At 43.9% G+C, this 22,791-nt stretch overlaps 1 protein-coding gene across 1 annotated transcript in view; it reads left to right on the top strand.

The window, feature by feature from the left end:
* The first annotated feature begins 2,513 nt into the window (after window positions 1-2,513).
* The window catches only part of LIX1 (limb and CNS expressed 1), a 214,795-nt gene continuing 194,517 nt past the window's right edge, over window positions 2,514-22,791 (top strand). The window contains exon 1 of the mRNA XM_040342606.1: window positions 2,514-2,853. Within this exon, the coding sequence (XP_040198540.1) occupies window positions 2,745-2,853 (109 nt within the window). The 5' untranslated portion in view covers window positions 2,514-2,744. The remainder of the gene's footprint in view (window positions 2,854-22,791) is intronic.

Raw genomic sequence — 22,791 nt, 5'->3', positions numbered from 1 at the left:
AACAGAACTAGTGTCCCCATTCAGATATTTCCCCCCCATTACTGTTCTAGGGACAACCCATAATTTTCCTTTACTTTCACCTTCAATTAAATGGCAAACAGGACTGAATATACCTAATGGGGACACAGACATCAATACAACCTGTCAGGGGCTCTAATCCCTCTCCTTTCTAAAATAAAATGTTTTTCCTGGAAATTAATCTGTGTACAATCTAATAAATGGCTTGATATTATAATTGAGTAGTGAGATAATTATTTCAATTGTTGATCTCCATGACAACCCCTTTATTTACTTGGGAATTATTTTTGATTTAACATATTGGGGTGATCAACACCGCAAAATCAATATATAAGATTAGAATCACCACAAATTAAATCCTAGTAGATGTTTTTTTTTTTTTTTTTTTCAAACCTCCTGACTAGACAGTGAAGCAGCAATATCTTTGCTTACCCTGCTGTCTTCTTCTGTCAGCTTGTTTAGCATGTATACATAAATCTTACCTGATTGACTCCCAGCACTGCCCCTCCTTCCCCCAGTCTGAGTACTACTGTGCAGAAAAATGTGCGTATTGCATGTTTTTTTTTTCTTTAACTACCAGAACACAGTTATAGTATTTTCAATATGAAGTCAAGAATTTAGGGACATTACCTCAAAATAGCATAGGGAGAGTTCAAAATGAATCTTAGAAAGTATTATTTTACAGGTATGCTGGTATTATTGGTATTATTTTTACTGGCATACCAAGACATTTTGGTCTCTCTGGTCCTAACACGTCACTATTTTCTATGCTTATAATAAAAATTATATTTTTGTATAAATTGTTTGGTTGTGCCTAAAAAGTTGAAGCCTCTTCTTCAAACTTTCCTTCTGAGATGCTATTAACTCTCGTTTTTGGATGACATCATATGATGGCGCCATAGAACGGCTGCTCTTGCACGCCCACTGGGGCACGCAGCGAGGCGATCGCGGTGTGTTAAAAGGACACGGCGCGACTCCGATCTCAGTCGGCGTCTCTTTAACCATGTGATCGGTGTCCAATATGCTGGTAATCATCTCTCCTCGCCTCACACTGACAAAGTATGTGGCGAGGAGAGCCGATCAGCGGCATCTCCTCACAGGGGGACATTTAGCAATGTAATCAGGGCACTGATCATCAGTGCCCTGATTAAAGAAAAGCAATTTAGTGTCGCCAATCAGTGCCCACCATTGACCACCAGAGGCAGCAATCAGTGCCCGCAAGTGCCACCAATCAGTGCCCATTAGTGATGCCAGTCAGTGCTGGCTATCAGTGCCGCATATCAGTGCTGCCCGTCAATGCCCATCACTGCTGTCGATCAATGCCCATCAGTGTTGCCCATTAGTGCCACCCATCAGTACCGCCTATCCATGCCACCTATCAGTGCCCACCAGTGCCGCCCACCAATTCCCACCAGTGCTGCCTATTAGTGCCCATCTATGCCATCTAAAATTGCCCTTCAGTGCTGCCTATCAGTGCTCATCAGCGTCACATATCCGTACCACCTATCAGTGCCCATAAGTGCGGCATATTAGTGCCTCCTCATCAGTGCCACCTAATCAGTGCCCATAAGTGCCGCCTCATCAATGCCCACCAGTTCAGCCTACCAGTACCAATCAGTGCCACCTCATCAGCGCACATCAGTGAAGGCGAAAAATAATTTAGTTACAAAATTTACTGACAGAAAAGTAAAAAACTGACAGAAGAGAAAAAACGATTTTTTTTCCACATTTTTGGTCTTTTTTTTGTAAAAAAACAAAAAAAAAAACAGCAGTAATTAAATACCACCAAAAGAAAGCTCTATTTGTGTGAAGAAAATGATAAGAAATGTGTTTGGGTACGGCGTAGCATGACCGCGCAATTGTCATTCAAAGCTGAAAAATGGCCTGGGCAGGAAGGGGGTGAAAGTGCCTTGGTTAAAGTTCATGCGTGTGTAAAGGCAGGTGTCCCAATACTTTTGGTAATATAGTGTATACTCCGACAGACAAAGATCTATAAAAAGCTATAAAAAACCCCACCAAAAACATGTATAAATATAAAAGAAAATATGGGGTAGACTCAATGGATCACTTGGCCTTTTTTTTCTGCCATCACTCTTCTGTTTCTATGATTAAAAAAACAAATACTCATAAGCACCTCTACAAACACTCAAACAAAAAAAAAGCCCATAAAGGCGACCAAAGACGCAAGCTCAAGTGCGAAGGCAGCGCAAAGGTTGGCGTCTGTACTTTTTATCTGCAAACTTCTCCTGGGTTAAGTGCCCCCATGTATTGAAGCAAGATGCTCAACTTGACATTCAGGCAAGCAGCGTTATCAGCAGGAGAGCTCCGCCATAGCCGCCCATGCTTCTCTCATGACAGGTTTCCTTTAAAACTATTACAATAGCGGTTTGTTTCGATGGTCTGGTATTCAGCTGCAGAGTTTTGAAAGAGTTTGAATAGAGGAATGCCTTTGCTGTTGCTGCTTTCTCCATCCAGCCTGTAGGTGGGTGTGTTTCACAGAGAGAAGCAGTGGGAATGAATCTGTCAGCCAGTCATACAGCTAATTAGCTCAGCCTACAACAAAGATAAGCAAGTTGGGGAGGAGGACCCCTGAGGGTCTTTAGATTCTGGCCTATGTCTGATTGGCAGATGTTAAAAGAGATTTCGCCGTAATCCAGAGCATCAATGAAGTGCACACATTCAGCGGAGGGATGGGATAAAGCAGGCATGAGGACAGGACTGTGTGCATGCAGCTACAAGGCTTCACATTCAGCATGGACAGGACTCTGGACTCCCTACAACTTCTAGTCACCCAGGTCCTGCCACAGAGTGACCCCAGCCTGGTCTTCAGAGACTGTAAGTATGACATAGTCCTACTCCTCAAACTCTGCCTCTGGGATTCCACAATCATTTAGAATGTTTGCAGTTCAAAGATTGTTTCTAATCTTATAAAACTGTGTGATGGAGAAGAAGTCAAATGGGCATTTTAAGCATCTTTTGACATGATAGTGATTTGTTGATCATTTTACTTGTTTCTTTATTGCACAACAGCTGCTATTACTATAGTTTGTTATGGTTTATAATGTTTGTTGTTTTTTTTGGTGTGTATATATTGACGACTCACTCTTTGGTCGCCTTTGGTTGGTGACAATTTGATTTATAGTGGCTATACGTGCTTGGATAAATGATCGATTTCTTTTCCCATCAATCTAAAGTTAACAACCCATTCATATGCTATGACACACACAGGAAAGTGAATTTCCATTGATAGTTGGAAGATGCGATTGTAGGATATCGACTGCATCTCTGTTTTCACCTTGCAGTATCATAATCTGGTAGATTAGAATACATGGCTGCTGATCGTTGAAATTTACTATTTTGGCCAATCAACTGAGTTTGATCGAATTCCAATCTAAATAGAGTCCAAATCAATCAGAAGGGAAGTTATGCCTATTCGATTGTTTGCCTATTCAATCGTTTTGATCAAATCGCACATCAATAATTAATCAAAGCATGTATGTTCATGATTAGATTAACCAATCCAATCACTGATGCACAACTTGTATAGGCATTATTCAAAAATGTCTCTGTGATTCATATAGCCATGCATTTTCTTTTCCTGGTGAAAAGGGAACAGAGCTTTAGCAACACGTGTGCTGCATCCATCCATCAGCCGAATTGGAAAGACTGGGGAAGTTCTGTGATGCAATTTAGGATGGCCAGATGTCTTTGCAACCATTAGACATCTAACTGTCTATGGCCACCGTAAGACTTGATCAAGATCCGGCTTACCACCTGTTGTGGAACTAAAACTCCCAGCATTTCTTTGCGCAGACCATGCAGTATTCCTAAATAGATTCAGAGCATATTATGACTCCTATATATACACAGATGAGTGTGTTATGTCTATTTGCCTGATGTTTTCACATTTTAAAGGGTATCCACACATACTAGAACTTGGCTTTGTGTTTGATTACAGAATACACAATGACAGACATCCTGCGGTTCCCATTGCTAGCAGAACATTCTGAGTCTTTTATTGCCACATCAGCTAGCATCTGACAAGCCACAGGTTGCCACAGGTTGTAAGGATGCCTAATTTTACACAAGTGACTTAACTATCACATTATCATTCCTTTGCTGTAAAACAAAATCAATATTATAGCCACTGTTCTACTGTAACTAATGCAGTTACATTTAAAGTATATTCCATTTCCAGACATATAAATCAGTAGCTGTTATTCACGGATTTAATATATTCAGTATGGTGCATGAAAATGCCATCTTTTGGCATCCCGAATAAATTAAATTTACAATAGGAGTCCCAGTGGTGGCACATCCATAAGCTTATTTGACACGGTATAGGAAAAATCAGGAAAGTACAAGGTGCAATCACAAACGGAGCAAGTCAACTGATTCAAGTTTAAGTTAAAGCAAATGGAAAATTATTTCTGATTGGTTACAGTAATTTGTACAACACTATTGTCCTATATTATTGGATAGATAGATAGATCAAATCGCACATTGATAATTAATCGATGTGCCATAGACAGACAGACAGATAGATAGATAGAAAAAAAGATCAATAGATCACACATTGATAATTAATCAATGTGCCATGGATAGATAGATAGATAGATAGATAGATAGATAGATAGATAGATAGATAGATAGATAGATAGATAGATAGATAGATAGATAGATAGATAGAATATGTTGGTATTCAATTATTAGACCTCGTACACACGACCGAGAAACTCGTCGTAAATTAAACATTGTTTTCCTCGACAAATTCCTTGTCAGGCTTGTCGAGAATCTTGTCAAGATTTCCTTGCATACACACTGTCAAGACAAAATCTCGTCGTTCTCAAACGCGGTGACGTACAACACGTACGACGTCACTATAAAGGGGAAGTTTGATTTCACTGGCGCCACCCTTGGGGCTGCTTTTACCAATCTCATGTTACTGCGTGTTAAGTAAAAGTTTGGTGAGAGACGATTTGCGCTTTTCAGACTGTTACAGCGTGACGAATGTGCTATCTCCATTACGAACGCTACTTTTACCGAAGGTGCGCTCCCGTCTTATACTTTATTCTGAGCATGCGCGGGTTTCTAAGCATACACACGAACGTGTTTCTCGTCGAAAAACCAGCCCGACGAGGAACACGACGAGGAAATTGAGACTCCCGACGAGAAAAAAGAGAACGTGTTCTCTTTTTTTCCCGTCGAGATCCACGGCGAAAAACATACACACAACCGTTTTCCTCGGCAAAAAAGCTCTGCCACCAAGTTTCTTGATGGATTTTGTCGAGGAAAACGGTCGTGTGTACGAGGCTTAACACTATTGTCATTATTCTAATTTTATTATTACTATAATTTTTTTTCACATGGTTCTGGGGATCTACGGTTCATTTCAATTTCTGCTGTAATTGTTTAATATATATTTGTCTTGAGAAAACAGAACAGCGCAGAGCTTCATTAGAGAATGTTTAGAAAGTAAACATTATCTTATTGCACCTATTAAGCAGTAATATCCTATTGCCCCCCAGGCTGAGAGTGGGAGATGTTTCTCTTATTCAGAAAAATGTGAGTTACTGTTAATAAAACCAATCCATTCCATACAAGACTCCCCCAGACTACCGCACACAGGAGTTCGGAAATGAAATCCTGGAGGATTACTTTATCCTAGATGTATATGGATCATAACAGAAATAATCCAGGAAGTTGTAATTCATAAAAGAACTTTGTAGAGGTATTGGGTCTGATTTGTGGAAAAGGAACAAAGTAGAAAAAGAGCTGTTGCCCCCAGCAACAACATGACCTTGTCTTCGGTTGCTTGTCCTCCATCAGGAAAGTGAATAATGGAATCTGATTACTATGGGCAATGCTCCAAATGTTCTTTAGTTCCAGGCAGCCTAAATAGAGCTGATTTATGAAGACTGGACCAAAGGAACTAGAGTGAAAATGAAACTTTTGCCTATAGCAACAAATCATATATTAATACTGAGGGTTAATAGCCATATGATTGCTATAGGCAGCCATGCTACTTTGGCTGTTGGTTTTCTTCACCAGACCAAGTATGCTGTAGGCGACCAAGCTTGGTGACATTTAATCTTGTTTATGAAAACTGAAGCATAGAGACATGAAACTGTTTTCCCTGGCAAAGAGATGTCAATTTTCTAGAGTTGATTTATTAAAACTGGTCTAAAGGAACTAGAGTGGATTTGAAACTGTTGCCTGCAGCTATAAATCATATATAAAGAATACAGATTGCTAGGGGCACCAAGCCACTTTGGCTATAGTTTGTATACACTAGCCCTAGCTTGCTGTAGTTTGGTGGTGTTGATTGCATAGGAGTTAATTGCAATGTTTTTGGGAATTTTTCTTTCAAAATCATTCAGTTTCAGTGGCTATCCAAAGGATGGAATCAGGGAATTGATTTCCTTGGCAACCGGATCCTTATTTTTTGGAATTGATTCAGGAAAGTTGTATCAAAGGTACTGAGTGATTGTGAAATTGTTGCCTATAGCAACATATCATATATTAACGCTGACGGATAATAGCCACCTAATTGAATTAAACAATTGTACCACTTTGGCTATAGATTCTATACACCAGATCTAGTGTGCTACAGGAGACAGAGCATAGTGACCGTGAGGCTACCCATCACAACCAGATAATTTGCTAGGGGTTGATTCATGAAAACGTAATGGTCATTGAAAGATTAAATGTAATTGGTTGCTGTGAGCAACAACTCTATTAGTGCTTCTAAATGTTCTAGCCCTTGTTACGTTGAGGCTTTAGACCATCCATTATAGCCATGAATCTGTGGAAACTTTGGGGCTCATCCAGAGGTTACTAAGGGATACTTGAGCAATAATTAGTGGAGAATCTCCTGCCTGACAACGCCTGCATAGTTCTGGGACCACCACTTAGCAGAACAAGCAGCGTGGGAACAGTGAAACCTGTCTTCTCATCCAAAGACAGCTATAAAGATAACAGGTGTTGGTGGCTACTTACCTAAGGCAGTAAAAAACAGGCCAAGTGCCCACCTAAAGCCTACCATGGCTGTCAAAGGGGGTGGTACACATGCTCCATCTTACATGCTTTGCTTTGTGGAACAAGCAAATTTAACTTGGCTTGTCGAGTTTGACAGGTGGTACCTAGGGACAGATAATCCCTTGAGAGAGTACAACATTGGGGGTACAGCAGTGAAGGCTAGTGCTAAAAAAATTTGGGGGTGGCGCAAACGAACTGAAAAATATTGACACAAAAACATCATATGCAGCCACTGTGCCCATCATATACAGACACCTCTGCCCATCATATGTAGCCAACTGTGACCATAAAATGCAGCCACTGTGGCCAGCAAATGCAGCCTCTGTGCCCATCATATGCAGCCTCTGTGCTCATCAAATGCAGCCAACTGTGCCCCATCAATTGCAGCCTCTGTGCCCATAATATGCAGCCACTGTGCTCCGTAAATGCAGCCAACTGTGCTTCATCAATTGCAGTCTTTGTGCCCATAATATGCAGCCATTGTGCCCCCCGCCCGCCAACGACCCCCCCCCGCTGTCTGCCCGGCTCTTACCCCATTATGGTGGTGGATCAAGCAGCGAACAGGCGTCGAGCTACAGGATGTGAAGCGCGGCGATGGATGCAGCATTCCTCCGTGTGTCTTCTTCCTATTCTGCACAGCCGCCAATGGGATTACCTCTACCTTCAGGTTGCTGGTTTTACATCCGAGCCTCCTGATTGGCTGAAAGGCGGTTCTGTGTTAGCAAAGCATATATTCATTTGCTTTGGTAACACACCTGGGTGCACTGCAAGCGCAAGGGTTTGCGCTCACAGTGCACCCTTTTGAAGCTTTTTAGAGCCTATGGCTTTAATCAGGTGTTTCAAAAACACCCTCCAGCCCCTGTAATTCAGACGCCTGGTGCGCAAAAAGGGGTTGGATGCCTAAATGGGGGGTGGCTACAGCGGGTGTGGATCGATTCATGCAATGCATGAATCTATCCATAGTACACATAGGGGGTGGCTGAAGAGAGGGGGCAGTGCCCGAGCGCACCTAATGAACACACCGCCACTGGACAGTGTTGGCCAGCACCACAAAGAAAAATTATTTGGGGGTTACTTATTTCAGATGATTGCAAAATGAGAAAACAGTGTGACCAGGCAGCATGGAAGTGAATAGAATTCTAGGATGCATCACTAGAGGAGTCACCAGAAGGAGAAATAAAGTTATGATTCCCCTATAAAGATCCTTAGTGAGAGTCCAGAGATGGGTAAAAAAAATGGTGAAAGGTTTTTCCCCTCAAACCTATCGAGAGCAACTTCAGGAACCTAATATGTACAGTCTGGACATAGGAAGTGAAAGGGGGGACATGATTGAAACCTTAAAATACATCAAGGGGGTGAATGAGGCAGGATTTTCAAAATGAAGCCCAAGTTGAGAACAAAACTAATCTTAGAAAGCATTATTTTACTGAAAGGGTAGTTGATGCTTGGATTAAACTTCCAGCAGAGGTAGTGAGACAGTAAATGTAGTAGTGCTGGGTGACTCACGGGTAGCATCACAAGGACCTCCCACTTCTTTCCAGAATGTTCTGGTGTTTTCTGGTAAGAGAGGTGGAGAAGGGAGGTGGAGCTACCAGGGGTGTTCTGAGGAGCCCTGACCAATCCCCAATCTGTTTTGTCAGGGGGCAGGCCTCCTTAAATACTCAGGGTCAGCCCTGCTAGGGGGGAGTTGATCGGGTGGAAGATGAAGATGGAGTGTAAGGCTGCCGGGGCCTTTAAGGGAGCTCCCCAGTCTGGGGGGGTGACCTTGGGCCTAGGCTCGGGTGCCGACAGGACCCTCTTACAACCCAGAGGTGTCCTGACCAGGAGGCACATGAGGAGCAAGAGGGGAAAGCGGGAGAACACTGCTGGGCAAGTCTCCAGGAGTTCCACAGAGGCATCCAAGCGGGCTAGTGAGTGTTCACACAGTCGGAAGACATGCCTGAGAGCACTGAGATGGAGCAGTCTGGGATGGGTGCAAAGCCAGTCTGGAGGATTGTGGTGGCCTGGGCAGTGGAAAGGGGCAGCTGCACCCAGGAGGGCTGGCAGTGCCTGAAGAGGTGATACTGGTAGCAGTAGCCACAGGGACAGCTAGCACTGCAGACTTTCTATATTTTTGCAACACCATAGGGGCCCATGGTTCCTGCCTGCAAATGGCATTTGCTTTAGGCCAGACTGAGCCAGTGTCAGGCCCACTTATCAGTGCTAGCTGGTCCAGGAAGTACAAGCAAGTGAAGTGCTGGAGATGTTGAGGAGAGATAATCTGCAAGTGAAGTGCTGGAGACTGAGAAAGGAGACTGTATATACTGTGAATATATATAATTGGTCCCAATATTGACTGTCAATTATATGTGCATCTCATAATTCCCTTATCCCTATCCAAGTTAAATTCCTCTCAATAAAATACAAAAAAAAAAACAAGTGCAAGGACTATTTCATGTCTCTGGGTGCTTGAATTGTGTACCTGGCTAGGCAGGGTGACAGACAGACCACTACTTTCAGCAGCCCTTATGGGGGTACCACTACAAAAAAATACAAACACATGTATATAAAAAAACAAACGAAAAAATGTGCAGACTTGATGTACCATTCGATCAAAATAAAAAGAGAACCTTTCATATCACTTTAAAACGGAGGTTCACACAAAAAGCGAGTCCAACCTCGTCACACCCCCCCCCGGCTGTCTTCTGGGAAACACTGTTCCCAGGAGAGAGCGTGGACCAGTGACGGCACACCGCGATCCTCACGCATGAGCAGTAGGGAATCGGGCAGCTTCACTTCCTGTTTCCCTCACCGAGGATGGCGGCGGAAGCAGCCGAGGACCGAGCGATTGCTCAGCCTCGTCTGCTGACACCACGGGCACGCTGGTCAGGTAAGTGTCCATTTTTTAAAAGGCTTTAAAAAACAAAAAAAACGGATGGACCTCCGCTTTAATATATTTACAACTCACACTAATGTAATATAAATTAAAGATATAATCATGTTTAGCAGGGGTTCACAGCGACTTCAAACTTATTTCAGGGATTCCTCTGGGTAAAAAAAAAACTGTGTAGCTCCCTCTAGTGTGTGCTACTAGTGTGAGAGTAGCAAAAAGTATATTCTGGCCAAGAATAACCTGAGTCATTGAATTGGGTCAAGGTTACTAGAAGCCAGGGCTGGATGACTCATCCTGGCAGCTCTCTGGTGCCTCCCCCTGGTGTCTGGAAGGTTGGAGGACCTTCTATAACTAGAGGACAGGGCTTAGGAGGAGCTGCCATAAGTATTTCCCCAGAAGTGGGTTGGCAGGGGACTGAGACAACCTCATAAATAGACATTGGACGTTTCAGGAGGGGAGTCGGGTGGAAGATGGAGATGGAGTGCTGAGGAGAGGCTGTCGGTGGCCCTTGAGGAAACCCCTGCCAGGGAGGGGTGGTATCTTGGGCCGGAGGCTCGAGACAGCTGACCATGAAGGATCCAACGAAAGGAAGGCAGTTGGAGGGTAACCTTCAGGAGAGGCAGCGGGACAGAGCAAAGACAGACAGTGAGCATTAGGCATGTGCATTTAGTTTCGTTCCGAATCGAAATTCGGACAAATTTTTCATTATTCGGACATTCGGATGCATACGAATTCCCGAATTGCAATAACAATAATAAAATAATATTGCGCAAACCACTAGGTGTCGTGAGTCAGGCTGCCAACATGCCAAAGTGGATACTAAGTGAAAATATTGTGAAAAAATGTAGCGCCAACAATGAATAAATAAACTATTAAAAGAATGTAAATAAAGTGAACCTGATAGTCAGATGATCGACATCACCGACTACTCTCACAAAGTATGTGAACCTGTGAGGTGAATACAACCACATATACCAGAAATGACTCAGATATAGGTCTGTATGGTAGTGCCAAAAAATTAGTGTCAATATATAAAATACTACAATCAAAAGTGGTATCTATATGAGTTCGAAGCACCTGTTCCTTCTCAGACAATCACTGAGAAAAAATAGATAAAAAGTGAACAAACTAAAATATATGAACTAAACGTGATGGTATGTAACGAAGAAAGAGTGAATACACCTTAAATATACAAATGACTGTAAAAGTCAGTGAGCATGACACCATAACAGTGTTTAAGGAAAAAGTCTTTTGAAAGCACACATATGATCTTCAATTGTTGAAGTGGAGCCAGGATCTTCAAAACACATAGCACTCTTCACACAAGGGCATTCATAAAAGGGTGGGTACTCTTACCAGAAAAGATGGACCCTCAACCTCACCATACGGTGGGAGGGTCGTAAGAGCTTGTACAGACTGACGTCTGGATCTGGGAGTCTTCCTTTCAGATGGTCAGAACCAAAGATAGCCTCAGGTGGTCTCGATTAGCCAAGTTAGAGTGTTGTGGCAGGAATCAGCTCATCAGATATGCTCCAAACATCCCAATTGTTATGCAAAGGAAAAAACATATAGAGGTGCTCCTCATAGTGTAAAAAAGTTTTTTATTGCACTCACATGGCAAATTTCAAAAGTAAAAATAGTGAAAAGGCTTGCAAAGCCACACTGAAGATAAAAAGCAAACAGCAAACTAAAAAATCAGGATAAAAAACCACAGCAAGCTGAAAAAATAGCAGCAAATACTCCCACCTTGGATAAGTATGGGAGAGTTTCCAATAAGTCAATAAGTCAGCAGTGGAGTTGCAATAGAACTATCACCCTAACGGTTTCGTCTCTATAGGACTTCAACTGGGGTTTACCGAATTTACCGAATCCGAACGAACGTTTTCGATTCCGAATCGAAAACCCGCGGACGAAATTCGATCGGAATTCAAATTTTTTTTTTTTTTTGGAATTCCGATCGAATTTCGAAATTATATTCGAAAAGAGACTATTTGTTGTCGAATCCGGTCGAAATACTTTCGAATTCGACCGGATTTTTCTAAATTCGGTCGAAAACGAACGAACTCCGAAAACGGTCGAAATATTTTCGAATTCGACTGGATTTTTCGAAATTCGGTCGAAATCAAACGAGTTCCGAAAACGAATTTAACACATGTAACGAACCTAACTTAACGAAATTAATTAAATAACGAATTAAAACAAAACAAAACAAAATTTTCCCTTTTGCACATGCCTAGTGAGTATAGATCAGCACTGAGCAGGGACAACACAAAGGGAGAGACTATCAGCTATAACAGTGCTCTCTAAATACAGCAATGGGCTTAGTCTTCGTCCTTGCCCTGGGGAGTCTCCATGGAAGTGTGCCAGTCGGGCAGGATTGAGGTAGAAAGTCAGTCAGGAGGACTGGGAGGAAGATCAGCCAGGCAAGGCTGGTGGCAACAAGGTGGGCTAGCATTTTTCTGCAAGCAAGTGGAGCTGGGATCAGTGGCCATAGGGAAGCAGAAGGAGGATTGTCATGCTGTTTGATCACTGCACTACTTTGTCAAGGGACTGAGAGTTCTTGGCTGTAATAGGCCTTTGCTGGACTAACAATAAAACTCGTAGTTCCCTCAAGAGTGAACGGCAGGTGCTGTACTGTGAAAACCGAGTTTGTGCAGGAGGAAGGAAGGAGAGGACTTTTTGTAAATAGAGAGGAAATGTCCCTCTGTCCAGAACTATGGACAGTTGGCATCCCAAAATTCTTTACCCCATCCAAGTTATCAACCCCTAAAAAAACATTTAAAAAACAAGCCAAGGACTGTTTTCTATGTGCATTGCCGAAAAATGTGTGTGTTTTCGTTTCATAATTTTTTTTTATTCTGAAATAACTAATGTCGCATCTAAAAAAATGGAATGGAAGGAATTAATAATAAATAATATATATATTTTTTTATTATATTTATTTATTATTAATAATTTGTTATGTTTCATTAGTTTACATACGGCATTCGTTATTTCAGATAATTTGTAACTTTAGATAAATTTTTATTCCCTACGTTCACTAACAGCCAAATTTGAAAGGAAATTCAAATACCTATAATTTAATCGTTATTAATAGTTAAGTTATTATTAGTTAGTTACTATTTCCGATTTTCGAATTTTCGGTCTTTTGGATTGTCGACTTTAGAATTTACGAATTTAAGAATTTTTCAGAAGTTATGAATTTGTCAAAATTCTTTAATAAAATGAATTTGGAATGAAATGAATAGCACATGTCTACTGTTTTCTGCTTTGGAGTGTGTTTAGGAAATGCTATGTGACTGGCTATGCAGCAGTGGGGACCTGGGACACTAGCGACTTTTACGGGGGGTAGTACCTGCTATACACATTTTTATTTTTATTTTATCTTCTATTTTTAATTGCTCAATTTGCAGAAACTAAACCTTCCATATCAGAAATAAGTTTTGGGGCTCATGCGATAGTCACGTGTTGCGAACATTTATTTGTGTAGAAGGGTAGCAGCAGGAGAGCTTTCAGCTGGGTTTGCTTTTCGTTTTGCCAGCAAGCACATTTATTGCATGTTAAATGTTTTAAGAATTATGTGTGATATACTTGCTCTTGATTTAACATTGCAGAACATTGGTTCCCCAGGGTACCAGCCAAGTCTGACTTTCAGTGTGTGGTCTGTGCTCCGCTTTGTGCCATAGCTTTTATTGGCACAGGATATCTCACATTTTTAAATCCATCTGTGCACACAAGACAGGCAAAGACAAGAATGCAGAAACACATTCATCTCTTGAGATTTATTGTTCAGAATCATTTTATCCTGAGTGCTGGGTAGTATAATGGAGAGATTAGGTACACCTGTTATGTTCTTCTTTTTTTTTTTTTTTTTTTTTTACAGTAACTTGCAGAAGTTTTAAATTGCAGTGTAATTCATCTAAATATACTGATGGTGTTTAAGGTTAAAATATAAAATATTAAAACTTTTTTTTTTGAGGGGACTCATGATTACTTTATTATCACTCCTGACATTGCTTTTGTAATTATATTACATGGCCATGCATCTACAAGTGAATTTCAAAGACAGTTTTTGTTAAAGAGCCAATACAACAGCTATAATAGACCACATGGTCGTTATGGGTGCCAACTGTGCTATTACTTCTTCTATGCCCTGAAAAGCATGGGAAGGCAGCATCTGCTGGTGACATAGCCTGTTGTAAGTCTGTTCATAAAGGAGACATGCACGGTCTGTACAGCTTTGTTTTAAAAAATGGAATCAGCAATAGGCATCACCAGTACAATTATTACCACAGATGCTGCCTGCACATTCCCCCAAAAGACTGAGTTCTCTTTTAAAATGATTAAAAAATGTTTCCAAATAATTTGCTATTGTTTTTTTCTATCTTCTATCACATTTTGTTGATTTCATCATGAAACGCCTAGTCCTTTCCAACACAGTTATTGATAAGAGACTTGCTAAACTAGCCATACATACATGACATACAAAACAATCAAGGAACCCATTTCCAGCCACAGGTGTGTACCTACTGAAATTCCTTCTTCCCGCTGTATCCAGAACCTAACAAAAAAAGACAGCACTTCTGCTGTTTTTTTTTTCTTGATATTCAATATAAGTGGTGTAAATTCTCAAAGCCAGACTATGGCACGACGCTCACTGCCAAACCTCTCCTACAAGTTTGACATGTTACTCCTAATAGGGGATTAGGTATGAAGGTGGAGTTCTGGAACAAGGTGGGGGTTATAATTATGATTCACAATTATTATTATTATACAGGATTTATATAGCGCCAACAGTTTGCGCAGCGCTTTAAAGAGAGGGAGGCAGGTAAAAAAAGGTGGTGGGAGAGAAAATAAAGGGAGGAGGCAGGAAATGGGAAGGGGAAAAGCAAAAGGAAGGGAGGAGGCAGGAAATGGGAAGGTAAAAGGAAGGAAGGGAGGAGGTGGGAAAGGGAAAAGTAAGGGAGGAGGCAGGAAACGGGTAGGGGAAAAGGGAAAAGCAAGGGAGGAGGCAGGAAATGGGATCAGAAAAAGGGAAAAGGAAGGGAGAACAAAGTGGGAGAGACGAGGGGGGGGGGGAGGAAGGAAGAGGGCAAGAGAAGAAAAGGGAAGAGGAAGGAAAAGGGGGGGGAACTGCAAAAATGGCTTACAATATCTAACCTATATCCAGACGGTTACACATAATGGTACAAAAGTCCAGAATACTTATTTCCTACTGAGTGTAGGATAGTATTAGAATGTTCTGGCGGGGGGGGGGGGGGCGCCCCCCTGTCAGAACACAAAAGAACAGCAGGGAAGATCGCTGCACTAATGTCGCTGGGTTGAACGAAAAAAACTAGTGGTGTGTACCAGACTTAAGTATGTTGATCCTCCAGAAACTGACAAACGACAACACCTTGTTGATCCAAATCTATACATCCAGTAGTTGTCAACCAGGTGACCAAACTTTGTTTCTCCTCAAAAAGTAATCAAATCAAAGTAATTGGGATCATAAGAAGTACTGCAACCAGTATATAATATTAATCATAGGTATATAGATGCACACCAGTATGAAAATAACATGAGCTTTATATAGGAATAGATTATTAATATCTGTATTTGTGTCAGAGACCCGAACACAAGATCAGCAGTGATGAGGAGATCCTCCAAGCACTGTCCAACCAGCCTGGAACTTATCACCTGCAGAAACTGGTGTGGCACTGGAAATCTACTCTGCCTATAGGTCCCTAGTAGTTCTAATCTGTCATGCACCTGGACCTCTAACTATCAGAAGTGGCTGTCAGGGGGGGGCGTGGCTACCGGGCTTTCTGCATGGACGTGTAGGCAGAGAGCTCCGCGCCAATCATAGGGAAATCAACTTACCGAGGCTCCGTCTATGGCTCTATCCCCTCCAGATCGCTCCACCGGATCGCCCAGCATCCCGAGATGGCTCGCAAGAGGAAAACGGCTCCGCAGGTACAGAAGCTGTCCCACTTCTTCTCCCCGGCGTCCCGCGGCCTAGTCCAAGATGGCGCCGGCGGCGCCTCGCCGTCCTCCAGCGGCTCCGGTTCGGCCCCTACGAGTCCTAACCTACTTCCAGGTGAAGCACATAGGTCCCCCGAGGTCTCCTCACCCCTGGTGCGCAGCCCAGCGAAATCTAAGCCGCGGCTTTCCCCTGAATGCTCCGGTGGGAGGGTGGACATACTGCAGGACTCATTGAATGACACCAGGGAGCTGGCGGCACCCATTAACTCTTTCCCCACTGCTGACAAGCCGCTCTCAGACACCATGTTGAAAGACATGCTGGTGTCCCTCCGCAGCTCCCTCCATGCGGACATGATGGAGTGCATGAGGGGTTTTAAAGCTGATGTGCAGGAGTTGGGGGGCAGAGTGGACCATGTGGAACAGAAGATGGGAGAGTTTGCCTCATCTTTCAACTCACTGGTGGATGACCAGGAGGACAAACTGGCTTGGCTCAAAACAAAGGTCTCGGACCTGGAGGACAGATCCAGGAGGAACAATGTTAAGATCCGCGGTGTCCCTGAATCTGTCCTCCCCCACCAACTGCAACAATATGCACAGGACCTTATGAAGTTGCTGGTCCCCGACCTGTCAGACGCTGATCTGGCAATTGACAGAATACACCGCTTGCCTAAGCCGTCCTACCTCCCCGAGAACATACCCAGAGACGTCTTAATGCGGGTACATTTTTTCCAAATAAAGGAGCGCTTCATGATGTCCTTCAGGAAGAACAAAAACCCGCTTCCCCAGTATGATTCTGTTCAATTGTTCGCCGACCTCTCACAATACACAATGCAAAGACGCAGGGCTCTTCTTCCGGTCACAAAAGCTCTACGCAACCATGACATCGTCTACAGATGGGGCTATCCGGCCAAACTCATCGTCACGAGAGACAACCACTCATCCGTGGTCAACAACCTCACAGAGGGCTTGGCCCTCCTACGCTCTTGGGACATTGTGCCGGCGCAGATTGATGGAGACCAGCCCTCTGCCTCAAAGGTTTCTATCCAGGACTCATGGCACAAGGTGACCCACAAGAAGAAGAACAAGAAACGTCTCTCTTAAGTGCCTCGGTTACTTCAACAGTTTGATACTACATGTTACCCTACTAACTTTGTTATTTTCCCCCCGTGTTAAATGAGCAGACCCCCTGCTCCCAGATTCTCAAAAGAATCTCCCTTTTTATCGTTCGACTTGGTTCTGATCGAACTTCTTTGCTGTTTAAAGACCACTAACCCATGTGGCATTGTTTTGTTTTTCTTTTCTTTTTTCTTTTTTGTTCTTCCCCACCCCCTACCTAGAGATGGACTTCACCCCATGGACCAGGACTTGTCGAGATCCTCGCCTCCGAAAACAACACCTTGGATTTCATCCCTGCTACACCAGCTCCTTCAACCTGAGGTACTGTTACATCTTCACCCCACGTTGCTATGGTTCTTAACGTAATATCCTTTAATGTGCATGGGCTGAACCACCCTGCTAAAAGAACTGCTCTGTGGAAAGAGGCTCAGAAATTACAGGCGGACATCTTGTGCATACAGGAATCCCACTTTTTATCCTCTAACCCCCCCTGCCTCAAACACAAAAACTTTCCCCATGTGTTTTGCGCCTCAGCCCCCAATAAGAAGCATAGAGGAGTGGTCACGGCCATAAGAGACTCTGTTTCGTTTAAACTAGGAGAGGTGGTCTCCGACCCAGCGGGCCGGTTTGTGATTCTTGTGGGGGAGTTTAACAACCACATGTACACTATTGCTAACCTTTACGCCCCCAATGCCAATCAGGTCAGGTTTGTCAACAAAGTCTTTAAGAAAATAAGTGATGTTAAAAAAGGTAATGTTATTGTATGTGGTGACTATAATATGACGGTTGACTACAGTGTTGACACTACATCTAAATCCAAACGCCCCCTCCCCTCCCTACACCCTGCTCTTCTCAGAGAGGACTACTACGATATTTGGAGGTGTCAGCACTCTAGTGAACGGGACTACTCCTTCCACTCGACCAGACACAATACCTACTCCCGTATTGACATGGTCCTTGTCGACAAGACTCTTCTCAGGGCGGTCACCTCCTCCGCCATCCACGACATCTCGTGGTCTGACCACGCACCTGTCTCCATTTCGCTGGCGGAGGGGATGACCCCTAGTCCTGCTTACATCTGGAGAGCAAACGCAGGGGTATTCTAAACTCAGGCCCAGGTGAATGCTATCACCAAGCAACTGAAAGAATTCTTTGAGTTAAATGAGGGGTCAGTATCTGACCCGTCAGTCTTGTGGTGCGCCCACAAGGCCTTCATCAGAGGGATTCTCCTCCAACTTAGCGCTAGACTAAAACGCCAGAGAAATCTGAAGATAGACCTTCTTTTGAAGGAAATCAGATCTTTGGAGGTGCAAAATAAGGCCTCGCCAACTCTAGCCCTGTCAAACAAATTGGTCGGCCTTAGGTGCGACCTTCGGCGATCACTCCTAGAATCACATAACAAATTTGTCAACGCCCTGAAACTAACGTGCTACTCCTCTGGGAATAAGGCTGGCAAATTTTTGGCACGTCGCCTGAAAGACCAGAGAACTCGTACGAAAATTCCTTTCCTCCGCAGCCCACTTAACAATAGCAAACTGTATGACCCGAGAGATATTGCCAACTCTTTCGCAGACTACTACTCCGCCCTGTATAACATTAAGAAGGATAGCTCCACCCCACAACCCTCAGATCAAGACATACAGAACTTTCTAGCCGACATATCCCTCCCTGCCCTGTCACCTACACAACTCAATGCACTTAATGCTCCCATCACATCTGCAGAGATCCAGAAAATCATATCCAAGATGCCCCTAGGCAAATCCCCTGGCCCTGATGGCCTACCTAATGACTACTATAGAACGTTTGGTGAGATCCTTGCACCCTCACTGTGTTCAGTCTTTTCACAAGCCATGGTTTCTGCTAGTCTCCCTCCTGAGATGCTTTCCGCCTATATTGTCACAATCCCCAAACCTGGTAAGCCTCCTGATGTTCCCTCAAACTTCCGTCCCATTTCATTATTGAACACAGACGTTAAGCTATATGCCAAGATTCTAGCCCAGAGACTTCTGACTGTCATTCCTTCCCTAGTTAATCCTGACCAGTCTGGCTTCACTGCGGGAAGACAGGCTTCAGATGCCACCCGCAGGATCATAGGGGTTGTACAGTGTGCTTGGGCCTCTCGGACGCCTTCTCTGCTCCTCTCTCTGGACGCGGAGAAGGCGTTCGACAGGGTCCATTGGAACTATATGTCCCATACCCTAACTAAATTCGGGTTCCAAGGCCCCATTATGTCTGCTATTCTGGCCCTCTACTCACACCCCTCAGCCCAGGTCTTCACATCCAATTGCCTCTCAAGACCCTTCCACATATCCAACGGGACGCGTCAGGGATGCCCTCTTTCTCCCTCCATTTTCAACCTCCTAATCGAACCTTTAGCAGAAAAGATTAGGGCCCATCCCCATATCACTGGGTTCTCTATCCAAGGTATATCCCATAAAATTAATTTGTTTGCTGATGATATCATCCTGTCCATAACATCTCCTTCATCATCACTCCCCCATGTTCAGGAGGTTTTGCACTCCTTCAGCAATATCTCTTACTATAAGGTGAACGCCTCCAAATCAACTATCTTACCTATGCACCTACCAACCCCCACCCAAGCGTATCTGGAAAAAACCTTCCCCTACTCGTGGGCCAAGAAAAGCATATCATACCTAGGTCTTCAGATCACAGCAGACCCTTACGGGCTGGCGGATGCTAACTACCCAGCGCTAATAGCGAAACTCAATAGGGAGTCGATGCGCCTTTCCAAAATAGAACTCTCCTGGGTTGGGCGTCTTGCCTCCTTTAAGATGTTGCTACTTCCCCAGATCCTGTACATTTTTCGCACACTCCCTATTCCCTTAAAAGCCCCCCATCTCCGTTCATTAAACTCTATCCTTAGGTCCCATGTTTGGGGTTCACGTAAGCCCAGATGCTCTAAGACACTCTTAACCAGACACAGGTCAGTCGGGGGTATGGGCCTAACGGACATAAGAGACTACTACCGTGCCTCCCTTCTAAACCAGCTCAAGGTGTGGTTCACAAACACCCAGGCGACCCCCTGGTGCAGTATTGAGAGATCCTTGAGTCCCACCAAGGACTTGGTCTCCTTGCTGTACCTGGACAGGTGGAAACCTTTTCCTCTACATAGGTTGCCCTTGTCTCTTCGGGCCTCACTGGAGGCCTGGAGGGACCTTGGGAACAGGACCGATCCCCGCGACGCGTTGGTGGAGGTACCGGTCCCTATTGACGTCTTAGAAAGCGCAATCCCCAATGTTAGTCTTAGAAGTTGGAAAGACAAGGGTATCACGCAGATATCTCACCTCTTCAGTGATAACCGCATTTCCACTTTTCAGTCCCTTCAGGCAACATACCACCTTACCCAATCAGATCTGTACAGGTTTCGCCAAGTATCACATTTCCTCAACTCTCTCAGTGAACACAGAATACTCCTCCCAGATCAGATATGGAGGTTCTACGTATCCACATCCCCCTCCACCAAGGGGATTCCCCTCTTCTACAGTCTTCTCCAGCACAGGCGCTCCTTTGTCAAGTCCCCCCCATTCCTGAAATGGGAGGAAGACTTGGGCACTGTCTTCACAGACCTTCAATGGCGAGTGGCCCTCAATTCGGTGTTTAAAGCATCCAAATGCACTAACCACTGGGAACTTGCCCAAAAAATTGCCCTAAGGTGGTACCTTACGCCATACAGAATGTCTAAGTTCTCCCAAGACAACTCCCCCTTGTGCTGGAGGGATTGTGGGGAGGTGGGTAATATTATACATGTCTTTTGGAAATGTAAACATTTAACAAGCTTCTGGAGGAGTCTGTTCAAATGCATATCATCTATTACCGGGATTCTCACCCGACCAGGGCCTGCGCTGGCCCTACTTGGACTGAACATTGACTCCTTCCACCCTCAGTTCCGTACTGTAGTGACACACCTGTTACTAGCTGCGAGATCGTTGATTACCCGGAACTGGAAGTCCTCCACAGTCCCAAATCTCTCAGATGTCATCACCTTCACTCGTAACAACTATATATACGAATCTCAAATAGCCTCTAGAATGGGCCAGAGGAGAAGCTTTGACAAAAAATGGCAGATCTGGAGAGAAGTGTTTGGTGAGTGAACTTACCTCTGGTACACGGCTTTCTTGATGATAATGTAAAGCGAGCGGTGGCTCTTGTCACGTCCTGGTACGACTACTTTTCCTTATCGTAACCAGACCTTGTGATCCATCTCACCCCTGTTCTTGTCCTCCCCCCATTTCATTTCGTCTCAGTTCATTTCATTTTATTTTATTTATTTTATTTTATGTTTATGTTTACTATTGATATAATTATACTCACCTTTCTCGACTACATTCCATTCTGGTACTTAGTCCCTCCTCTCCCCCTCCCACGGGTGGTCTTCTGACATTGGTCCCTTTCCTGACCTCTCGGGGAGGGAGTATGCAGGGCTGACAACTGTGAGTGGTTGCACTTTCCCAGTATGTATAATATGTCTCTCAGATGTAACAGTTCCTGCCTGTACTGTAGTGGAAATGTGCTCCTATGATTGTGATATTTGCCTTTATTGCGTCCCTGTTCTCATTGTGGTCCGGTGTCTCATGACTTCTCGACGCATTTGTTTATATGTTTGTAAACTGAAAATTTTCCAATAAAAATTTAATTGAAAAAAAAAAGAAGTGGCTGTCAGATGCCTAACCTGGCTCTAGCCTATGCTGGTTTTTGAGCCGCAAGCTAAAACAAACTAACTACTATAGAATCCAGACCAGAAGGACCAGGGTTAACTAAAAAGAAATAGGAGCTGCAATTAACAGGTTCACCTACTAATATACAGCAAGGTGACCACTACGCCTAATTCATTATCTGTGGGAGGTCTACGTGCAGGGGGTTATCAGAATCTGGAAGCCCTCTTTAAGAATAAAGGCCCCTGGATCCCAGCCTCCATCTATGTGAATGAGTATAGGATACATTGCACCCCTACCCATTCACTCACAAAAAAGCAGTGTAGTATAAAAAAAAAAACATGAGACGTTTTTTTGACAAGTCCTTTATTAAAAATGAATAATGTCCCTCGTGGTAGCTCCAACGTCAATCACAATGTCCGCCGCTGCCGACCCAGTGAAAATAAAATGCTCCTCCCCTGACGCTGGCTCCCGCCGTTCTGTCAGCTCCGGTGTCTGGTGGTTCTTCTAAAACTATGGTGCATGGCCATCAGGTGATCTCACTGGGAGAGCCCCCACCCCCTTGCGACATCACAAACCTGCTGATATGGATTCTATAGTTAGACCCAGTCCATGACATCACAAGAGGACTGGGTCTCCTGGTGACGTCACCTGATGGCCACGCTTCATAGTTGTATAAGAACTGTCAGACACCTGAGCTGACAGAACAACGGGAGCCAGGGTTGATGGAAGAGTGATTTTTATTTTATTTCATCAGGTTGGCGCCGCTGGCATCCATCGTGATTGACGTTGGAGCTACAATGGGGGACATTATTCATTTTTTTACACTACTTTTTGGGGGTGAATGGGTAAGGGTACAATGTACCCCATACTCAGGGCCGATCCTAGGTTCACAGGCACCTGGGTGCAGAAATTTTTATGGCGCCCCCACATGGGCGTCGTCATTTTACCAACCCCTCCCCTTTAAAAATGTTTCTATGGCAATTACTCAACCACAGAGATGCTCCCCCACGAAGTCTTCATTGACCTGGGATCCTTACATGATCTGTTAACAATAAACAAAATACAGGAAGAGAAGCAGAGTACTTTATTGGGACCTGGAGGGGGGCC

The sequence above is a fragment of the Rana temporaria genome, chromosome 1, assembly GCF_905171775.1.
Source record: "Rana temporaria chromosome 1, aRanTem1.1, whole genome shotgun sequence".
NCBI lineage: Eukaryota > Metazoa > Chordata > Amphibia > Anura > Ranidae > Rana > Rana temporaria.
Note: the sequence above shows the minus strand (reverse complement) of the source record. Positions and strands in the feature narration are given on the sequence as shown.